This window comes from Lemur catta, chromosome 6 (assembly GCF_020740605.2).
Source record: "Lemur catta isolate mLemCat1 chromosome 6, mLemCat1.pri, whole genome shotgun sequence".
NCBI classification, from domain to species: Eukaryota; Metazoa; Chordata; class Mammalia; order Primates; family Lemuridae; genus Lemur; species Lemur catta.
This window is the reverse complement of record NC_059133.1, coordinates 52,088,936-52,098,201: the sequence shown is the minus strand read 5'-3', so window position 1 is coordinate 52,098,201 and position 9,266 is coordinate 52,088,936. Positions and strand designations below refer to the sequence as shown.

Sequence of the window (9,266 nt, the reverse complement as noted above, 5' to 3'; positions counted from 1 at the left end):
CGCCTCATCCCTCACATCCGCCACTCAGGAACCTCCGAGGCACCGCCCCCGTCGCTCCCTCCCGTTTCGGGGTCGACGTCTTGTCGGACCCGGAAGTGGCTTTGGGTCACGAGGCTTCGCAGAGGAGGTGGGTGAGTCATGCGCGCGCGCGGAGGGGAGTGTAGATGGGGGAGGGGAAGAAAGGGGGGCGGGGATGATGCAATGTTTGGCAACCAGTGTCTGCGCGCGCACGCGCAGGGGACAACGAGGGTGGTGGGAGGTGCAGAGGGTGGGGGAGAAGAGAGGGGGCGGGGCGCCAGCTCTGGGCACCCAACGGCCCAAACGGCTATCAACCGTGGCCACCCCTAGACTGCCGTGCGGGGAGGCTCAGTGCAACTTGTCTCCCAGAAGAGCTGTTGCTCCGCCCACCCAGCATTAGCCCCCGTTTTACCTCCTCCACTAGAGACTCCTATCTCCCTCGGCCCCTCCCAGCTAATGGACCCATAGGCCTTTTGAACCTCTCTTATGTGAAAGTTTGCATTCATCTACCGGGATTGTCGACATCCGAGTCTTCTTAATGGGTCTCCTCTTTTAGCCCCCTAACCGCCCTAAAAGGGGCTGAGCTTCTGGAATTCCGTTGGTGGTAATTTCTGCTTCTCTCAGAACGGCACCCTTGACTTTTATCTTGTAGTTTCTGATAAGTCCTAAGCATGCCAGAATTCAACGTTTATTGCTCAGTGGACCCGATTCTCACTGTTTCCCCATTTATTAATATTTCTCCCTGTGGGCTCTTGTGCCTTTCACTAAGACCAAGACCCTCCTTTTTGTACCAAATAGCAGGTCCTGTGACTCCCTGCTGTGATGAAGGGGGTGGAGGGTGGGCGCAGGCATCCTGCCTCCTAGGTGTTTGGGGTCGTGATTTACCGTACAGCCTTGTTGCCTGGGACATGTGCATGCGCTTCAGGGCACGACTGCGCCTGAACTGGGTTGTCAGCAGCCCAGATTCTAGCCTGAGCTCCCTGTCACTTGCCCCGGGATGGTACCGTTCTTGTTTGTAAAATTTAAGATAAGGAATTGTGAAGGTAAAATGAGAACTATGAATTTGGAGGCAACTTGAACAAAAGTAAAAAAGCACCAGGCAAAATGTATTTTTCTTGTGCCATGAAAACAGAGGCCATGTGGTGGCCTCTTACACATCCTGTCATATCCTCATGGGGGTAGCTAGAGTTTAAGAAGAAACTGTCACAAGGCCAGTTGTGACTGAAGTGGTGTGGCAGTGACAGGTCCTTGGCCAGGCTGCTCCCTCGCTCCAGTCCTCCATCTCCCCTTCTGCAAATGGGGGTGGTTGTGGGTTGGACCAGATGGCCTCTCCTGGCCTACAGACAGACCAGGTTGTCAGTGACAGGCAGAGGTCATGTGACTTGACAGGCCGAGGTCGTGTTGTGACATGTTGACCTGGGGAGGCGGGTCAAGTCCCAGCACACTACCCGGGAAGCCTTTGGGGCGGGGCAGGGCAAGTCGCGACTTTCATCTTTTGGGGCCGGCCCCTCCCGGACCTGGCATTCCTGGCTCCCCAACAGATTGTGGCTATGGAAGGGGCCCCTCCCCGGGGAGGGCTGGGATTGGCCACCAGTGGCCTAGGAAGAGGCTCAGATCCTTCCGCGGAGGGCGGGGGGGCCGCGTGGGGTGTTTGTTCTCTTGGGGATTAATGGGGGGTTGTGGGGGAGGGGTAGGCGCGCTCCCGCATGCGCACTGCGGCCCCTCCAGTTGGCTCGTCGCTGTCCGCTGGGCGGGGGCCCGGCCCCGCCCCTCTCCCGTCCGGGCAGCTGCGGCGGCGGCGGCTGCGGCGGTGGCGGCAGCAGCGACGGCGGCGGCGGCAGCGGCGGCAGCAGCCTGCGCGGTGCCTTCTGGGAACGGAATCCCCAGGGCTGCCCCTGGCCCCCATGGCGCATGCGCGGGAGGCCGCTCGGTGATCCGCGGCGGCGGCGGCGGCGGCGCTTCCTGCTAGGACCAGCCCGGGCCGTACCGGAGGCTCGGGCTCCACCGACCCTCCTCCCACCCCCTCCCACTCACCCTCTGGGCCGCGACTGCGCAGGGCGGGGCCGGCCGAACCATGGGCCGCGGTGAGTGCGGGGCCCGGCCCCCCCACCTCGCCCCTCCCCCTCCCCTCCCCTCCACTCCCCTCCCCTCTCCTCCTCTCCTGTCCCTACCCTCTGCCCCCTCCGCGTCCTCTCGGCCCCTTTCCCCGGCCCCATCCCCACTCCCCCGCCCTCACCTGCCCCCGCCGTTTCTCCCTCTCACTGCCTGACTTCTGCCTTCCTCACCTCTCTCGTCTTGAGTGATTCGCCCACCCTCCGCCCGCCCTCTCCCCAAGTTCCTTCCTACTTCGTGCGCCTTCCCCTCCTCCCCAAGCTGAGGGAAGCAGTCTGGGTGACAGGGCGCCTTGTTATGAGAGGGAAAGTTTGGAAGCCGCCAATGTGGGGTAGGAGCGATGGTGAGATTGGGGAGGATACTTGCAGGTTTGAGTGGCGTCCCCACATATCAGAGGAGAATCTTTCTTGGGGCTAATTTGAAGCCAGTGGGATAAGAGGTTCTGAATCCCCTTGCCTTAGGCTTGAGGGAAAATCAGGAGCTTCTCAGGACCCTAGGAGCAGACTGAGCTGTGATTCTAACCTCTCTTAAGACCCAAATGAACTGGATCAATGATTGTCTGGGTGGACAGTCAGTGGAGCAGGCATGGGGGGAGTTCTGCTGGTACCACCCCAGCAGGCAGTTGGGCAATTGCCTGGTGACCTGTGGGGCAATCTGTACTTTTTATATGATCTTCTCAGGTAGAGAGCAGCAGGGGCCAGACATTCTGGGAGACTTCCTAGTGGCCTAGCATTATAGGAATTTGCCCAGACTCCTGGTTGAAGTCTTTTGCCTCTAATGGGACAAAGGGGCCTTGCCCTTCATGTGTCTAGAAATTGGGCTGATTCCTTGGTCCCTGGGAGTTGAGGCTCTGACCCTCTGATCCCTAGGGACTGGGCTTGGAAAGGATGCTTGTGGACTCGGCCAGCAGATCCCTGCGCTCTTTATAGGCACTTACCTCACATTATTAAGGATCTTTTTCTTGAGAGTGTCCTGGGATGTAGTGCTTTTGTGAGTTGAGCAGATTCCTGACAGTCCCATCTCTCTCTTTGTGTTGCAGGTGTGGGCTAAGCTGGTGGCCCCGGCTTTAGACTGGACCCCACAATGTTTGCAGAGATGTTCAGGTAGCTGTGGTGGTGTGGCAGAGGATTCCTTCTGTTCTCTTTCCCAGTTCTCTGAGGGGTTCACATTGGCACTCTGGGGTTTCTCTTGAGTTTTCCTGGATCACCCCACAACCTTTGCCTTTCTGGAGTACTCCCTCAGGTACCCAGCCCAGTTTAATCCTCCTAGTACCCACATGGGTGTCTGTGTTAACAGGCACGCGGGAGCTGATTACACACAATGAATGGGGGCAATGAGAGCAGTGGAGCAGACAGAGCTGGGGGCCCTGTGGCCACATCTGTCCCCATCGGCTGGCAGCGCTGTGTGCGAGAGGGTGCTGTGCTCTATATCAGGTATGAATCTTCAAAGTTCCCCAAGTTCTGTCACCCCAGCTGCTCTCAGTTGCTTGGGCTTGCTTTCTCCCACCCCTCCTCTCAGAGCCCAGCTCTCTGGTACCCTATTGCTTTTCTCCATTCCCCTTCCTTTCTCAGCCTTTTTGCTCTCTGTATCTCTGGGCCTTTGAATCTATTCTCCCTCTTTCTGTATCCCTTACCTTTTATCTTTCTTAGGAAGATCTTTAACTTATGAACTGTCTTTTAGGAGTATCTCCTGATTCATTGTCAGTTAACCTCATGTCCTCTCACCCTGTCCTTTCCTAGCCCAAGTGGCACAGAGCTGTCTTCCTTGGAGCAAACCCGGAGCTACCTCCTCAGCGATGGGACCTGCAAGTGTGGTCTGGAGTGTCCACTTAATGTCCCCAAGGTCAGAGTGGTGAGGGGTGCTGGAGAGTACAGGGATAAGCCAAAAGACTTAATGCAAACTGCTGACCATGGTAGTCCTCAGGGATTCTACTCCTTCAGGGTCCCTTACAAGGTTCTCCCTTACAGGTTTTCAACTTTGACCCTTTGGCCCCGGTGACCCCAGGTGGGGCTGGGGTGGGGCCAGCATCAGAGGAGGACATGACCAAGCTGTGCAACCACCGGCGGAAAGCTGTTGCCATGGCAACTCTGTACCGCAGCATGGAGACCACCTGCTCACATTCTTCTCCTGGTGAGTCTTACCATTTTATAGAAGACTGAGGAAAACCTAAGGGCCTGGAAGACTGATGGTGGGAGGAGCTGTATAAGAGGGAGGAAGGAGAAGGGTGGAGTTGGGTCGGGAGCTGCTTGGTGAGAGGAGGGGACAGGGAGGTTAGGAACCTGTGGGAGACGGGGCTGGAGAAGACAAAAAAAAGTTCTGGGAAGGGGAGCCCCAGGCTGACTCTTCATTTTTCATTTGTTGCAGGAGAGGGAGCGAGCCCCCAAATGTTCCACACTGTGTCCCCAGGGCCCCCCTCTGCCCGCGCTCCTTGTCGAGTTCCTTCTACAACTCCACTTAATGGGGGTCCTGGCTCCCTTCCCCCAGAACCATCCTCAGTTCCCCAGGCCTTCCCCCCTCTAGCAGGCCCTGGGGGGCTCTTCCCACCACCAAGGCTTCCTGACCCAGTTCCCTCCGGGGGTAGCAGCAGCCCTTGTTTCCTCCCAAGGGGCAACGCTCCCTCTCCAGCCCCACCTCCTCCACCTGCTATCAGCCTCAATGCTCCCTCATACAACTGGGGAGCTGCCCTCCGATCCAGCCTGGGGCCCTCTGACCTGGGCTCTCCTCCAGCCCCTCATGCCTCCTCCTCACCACCTTCAGATCCTCCTCTCTTCCACTGTAGTGATGCCTTAACACCCCCTCCCCTGCCCCCCAGCAATAATCTCCCTGGCCCTCCTGGTCCTGCCACTCAGCCACCAGTGTCTTCAGCCACTATGCACCTGCCCCTGGTCCTGGGACCCCTGGGAGGGGCCCCCACAGTGGAGGGGCCTGGGGCACCCCCCTTCCTTGCTAGCAGCCTGCTCACTGCAGCGGCCAAGGCACAGCATCCCCCACTACCCCCTCCCAGCACTTTACAGGGCCGAAGGCCCCGTGCCCAGGCACCCTCAGCTTCCCATTCCTCATCACTTCGTCCCTCTCAGCGTCGTCCCCGCCGACCCCCAACTGTATTGCGATTGCTAGAAGGGGGAGGCCCTCAAACCCCTAGACGGAGCCGTCCTCGGGCCCCTGCTCCTGTCCCCCAACCTTTTCCTCTCCCGGAGCCATCCCAACCGATTCTCCCTTCTGTGCTATCCCTGCTGGGACTCCCCACCCCTGGCCCTTCCCACTCTGATGGAAGCTTTAACCTTTTGGGGTCAGATGCACACCTTCCTCCTCCCCCAACCCTCTCCTCAGGGAGCCCTCCCCAGCCCAGGCACCCCATCCAGCCCTCCCTGCCTGGGACCACCAGTGGCAGCTTCAGCAGTGTGCCAGGTATGTGAGTGTTCTGGATCCCTTCCTCACCCTGGCTGGAAAGAGGCAGCCAGGGTATTTAGGGGAATGTGTTGGGTTGGGTGCAGGGAGGTTGGGTTCTTTGGATGATGGGAGAAAGGGCCTCACTTGAGTTGAATCTCTCTCTTCTTTTATAGGTGCCCCTGCCCCACCAGCTGCCTCCAAAGCCCCTGTTGTCCCCAGCCCTGTGCTTCAAAGCCCATCTGAAGGGCTGGGGATGGGGGTGGGCCCAGCCTGCCCTCTGCCTCCCCTGGCTGGTGGGGAGGCTTTCCCTTTCCCCAGCCCTGAGCAGGGCCTGGCGCTGAGTGGAGCTGGCTTCCCTGGGATGCTGGGAGCCTTGCCTCTCCCTCTGAGTCTGGGGCAGCCTCCACCTTCTCCGTTGCTCAGCCACAGTTTATTTGGTGTGTTGGCTGGGGGAGGAGGACAACCTCCTCCTGAGCCCCTGCTACCCCCACCAGGGGGACCTGGCCCTCCTCTAGCCCCAGGCGAGCCTGAAGGGCCTTCGCTTTTGGTGGCTCCCTTGCTTCCACCACCCCCCTCAGACCTTCTCCCACCTCCTTCTGCACCCCCGAGCAACCTCCTTGCCTCTTTCCTGCCCCTGTTGGCCCTAGGCCCCACAGCTGGGGATGGGGAGGGATCTGCAGAGGGAGCCGGGGGTCCAAGTGGGGAGCCATTTTCAGGTTTGGGAGACCTGCCCCCCCTGTTATTCCCCCCACTTTCAGCCCCCCCCACCCTCATAGCTTTAAATTCTGCGCTGCTGGCTGCCAGCCTGGATCCCCCCTCGGGGACACCTCCCCAGGTGAGGATAGGGGGTGAGTGGGTGGGACAGAACACGTAGAATCAGAGATGGGAGCTTGGGAATGGAAGGCTTTCAGTTTTGTGCCTGAGTTCTTCCTTATGGCCTTTGGGGAGACCTTAGTTCTTGGCTGGGGGTAGGACGGCTGCAAACACTGGGTCTGTGTTTAATAAGCATAGCCTACCTCATGCCAGGCTTCAGTCAGATAGTGTATATGAAAGTACTATACATCTGTTGACTGTTTTGTGTAAGCATTATAACCATTTTCTTCTTAGCCCTGTGTCCTGAGTGCCCCCCAACCTGGACCACCTACCTCCAGTGTCACCACGGCAACTACTGACCCGGGGGCCTCCTCTCTGGGCAAGGCCCCCTCCAACTCAGGGAGACCCCCCCAACTCCTTAGCCCTCTGCTGAGTGCCAGCCTGCTGGGTGAGTCTGAGGGAGTACCCTTGGTATGAAAGAGAAGCAGTAAAAATTGGGAGTAGAGGCTGAATAAATTGGAGAAGAAAAGTCTTTGATCCCTGGATAAAGCCTAAAGAAAATAATGTCTGCATAGCCTAATTGGTTTGCCTAGGGAGAGACCCCTGACTTTTTTATTTCTCCACAGGTGACCTGTCTTCACTGACCAGCAGTCCTGGAACCCTCCCCAGCCTGTTGCAGCCTCCTGGCCCTCTTCTCTCTGGCCAGTTGGGGCTGCAGCTCCTCCCTGGGGGGGGAGCTCCTCCACCCCTCTCAGAGGCTTCTAGTCCCCTAGCCTGCCTGCTACAGAGTCTCCAGGTGAGAGTGTGGGTGTGTATTTGCCAGGGAGAATTTTTTCTCAAAGTGGAAATTTAAGGCTTTCTGAGTTACAGTAGGATTGTATTTGAGACTGACTGAGATACTATTTTTTGCCAGCAGATCCCTCCAGAGCAGCCAGAAGCCCCCTGTCTACCCCCTGAAAGCCCCACCTCAGCCCTCGAACCGGAGCCTGCCCGGCCTCCCCTCAGTGCCTTAGCCCCACCCCACGGTTCTCCCGACCCCGCAGTCCCTGAGCTGCTCACTGGGAGGGGGTCAGGGAAACGGGGCCGGAGGGGAGGCGGGGGACTTAGGGGCATTAATGGTGAGGCCAGGCCAGGCCGGGGCCGAAAGCCTGGTAGCCGGCGGGAGCCTGGCCGACTGGCCCTCAAATGGGGGACACGTGGTGGCTTCAATGGACAAATGGAACGGTCCCCTAGAAGGACCCACCATTGGCAGCATAATGGGGAGCTGCCTGAAGGGGGTGCTGAGCCCAAGGATCCACCCCCTGCCGGGCCCCATTCTGAGGACCTTAAGGTGAGTACATAGCGATGGAGGTCTGGGCTCAGGGGCTCTGAGGAAAGCCTGGGGCCATGTTGCCTTTTTCTAACTTTTCCCACACACACAGTCCATCTTTTCTCAGGTGCCCCCAGGGGTAGTCAGAAAGTCTCGTCGTGGCCGGAGGAGAAAATACAAGTAAGTGTTGAACCCACCACAGGACTAGCCTGTGCCTACTTGTTGGATTGGACAATTCCAGTGTCTGCATAGTGGCTTGGTTTTCAAAAAGGGCAGACACTTATTTGAACATGAATAAGGATATCACGCTTTTACTATCCAAATGTGGAAAAGTTTCCTACCCAAACTTCTGAAATTTACCTGGTGGTTGGGAAGCTGTCCCTGATCATCTGTGCCCCTTATTGCAGCCCTACACGGAACAGCAATAGCTCCCGCCAGGACGTTACCTTGGAACCCAGCCCTACAACCCGAGTAAGTGTGTGTTTGGGTCGGTGTGGGTATTGGTAGGGTATTAAGGGATGAGGCAGGAGCAAGAGGGTTAGAGGGAGTGGGGAGAAAAGTAAGACTTCCTGATACCTAACGATTGATCATGTCTTTTAACTTCCCCTTTCATATAGGCGGCTGTCCCTCTGCCTCCCCGGGCCCGCCCTGGCCGTCCTGCCAAAAACAAGAGGAGGAAACTGGCCCCATAGCAGCCATACCTGGAGCTGGATCTGACCCTGACTGGGGAAAGCTGAGTGCTGAGCCTTGGGAGCCCCTGCCAGCCACCTGCACCTGTGGACAGTGGGTGGGGGCACTACTCTCCACTCAGAGCACAAATGCAACCCCTTCCCCTACAATCCCATCCTGAGCCATTGCAGGGGGTAGGGAAGTTCACCCCCTCCCCCCCAAAGCCATGTCACTGAAAAGGCCTGGGGGGGTGGTTTATGGCCCTTTCCCTACCAGGCGCTAAGGGGAACACCCCCTTCCCCAGGTCTTTTATTTGTTTAAGTTATTTTTGCACAAATGACTCTTTTATATTTAATTCGACTTCATTGCCTCCCTTCTTAAAGCCAGCAGGCTCAGTTTACAAACCTGTGAGCTACTGTTGGCTGCTGCCCTCCTTCCCAGTGAAAGGTACAAAGCAATAAGCATCATGCATTCTCCCCTTACCCCTCCAACACCCCTCTCCCTCTGGCTCAGGTTGCTCAAAGCACAGATCCCCTCTTACCCCCACCCCCAGGTTTGAAACACATAGCCTCATTTCAAGGTATAGCCAGGTTCCCTCCACTTTCCTCTGGGATATTAAAAGGGGGTAAGGGGGCAAAGAGAGCCCTCTGGGCCTCTCCTCCCATACACACTACACTGCCCCTTCTCCCCCCATCAAAACGCTCAGAGACGTTGTGATGATGCGACAGAGGATTATGCAACGTGGTCCAACCGGAGCGGCCAGCATGACCAGCTGTCCAGGGGCTGCCTCCTGCCTTTTCTTTTGTAAAGACAAGACCCTTGGGAGTTTTAATTCTGTTTTGTACTTGCCCTGTGGGGCCTCCACTGCTTTTCTATGGGAGACACTCTTAATTTAACAGATGAGAATATTTTGAAACTCTGGCTCTGGCTCTGTACTCATTTTTTATTTAGTTCT

The 9,266-nt window shown here is 57.4% G+C and overlaps 1 protein-coding gene across 12 annotated transcripts; it reads left to right on the top strand.

The window, feature by feature from the left end:
• The first annotated feature begins 39 nt into the window (after positions 1–39).
• Positions 40–9,232, top strand: MBD6 (methyl-CpG binding domain protein 6). Of its 12 annotated transcripts, none has more exons than XR_006735775.1 (15): positions 1,811–2,102; positions 3,170–3,233; positions 3,427–3,563; positions 3,870–3,972; positions 4,098–4,260; positions 4,495–5,538; positions 5,694–6,355; positions 6,628–6,781; positions 6,960–7,129; positions 7,247–7,663; positions 7,770–7,822; positions 8,050–8,113; positions 8,260–8,425; positions 8,695–8,758; positions 9,018–9,232. XR_006735775.1 is itself a non-coding variant. In XM_045553522.1 (13 exons), the coding sequence occupies exons 3-13, from the start codon at positions 3,451–3,453 to the stop codon at positions 8,332–8,334; spliced, it is 3,033 nt and encodes a 1,010-aa protein (XP_045409478.1). In that variant the 5' UTR covers positions 40–127; positions 3,170–3,233; positions 3,427–3,450; the 3' UTR covers positions 8,335–9,232. The 12 variants fall into 12 exon arrangements, 7 of the variants coding, with proteins under 7 accessions (XP_045409478.1, XP_045409482.1, XP_045409480.1 ...); XR_006735774.1 differs by having other exon boundaries at positions 7,755–7,822; XR_006735771.1 differs by having other exon boundaries at positions 7,755–7,822; positions 8,260–8,429.
• The last annotated feature ends 34 nt before the right edge of the window (positions 9,233–9,266 follow it).

Excerpts from the sequence above, each read along its gene's own strand:
- MBD6 (XM_045553522.1), top strand. The coding sequence starts at position 3,451 with ATGAATGGGGGCAATGAGAGCAGTGGAGCAGACAGAGCTGGGGGCCCT. Across the intron at positions 6,356-6,627 it reads CCTCGGGGACACCTCCCCAG|CCCTGTGTCCTGAGTGCCCC; the intron begins GTGAGGATAGGG and ends TTTTCTTCTTAG. Across the intron at positions 7,130-7,246 it reads GCCTGCTACAGAGTCTCCAG|CAGATCCCTCCAGAGCAGCC; the intron begins GTGAGAGTGTGG and ends ATTTTTTGCCAG.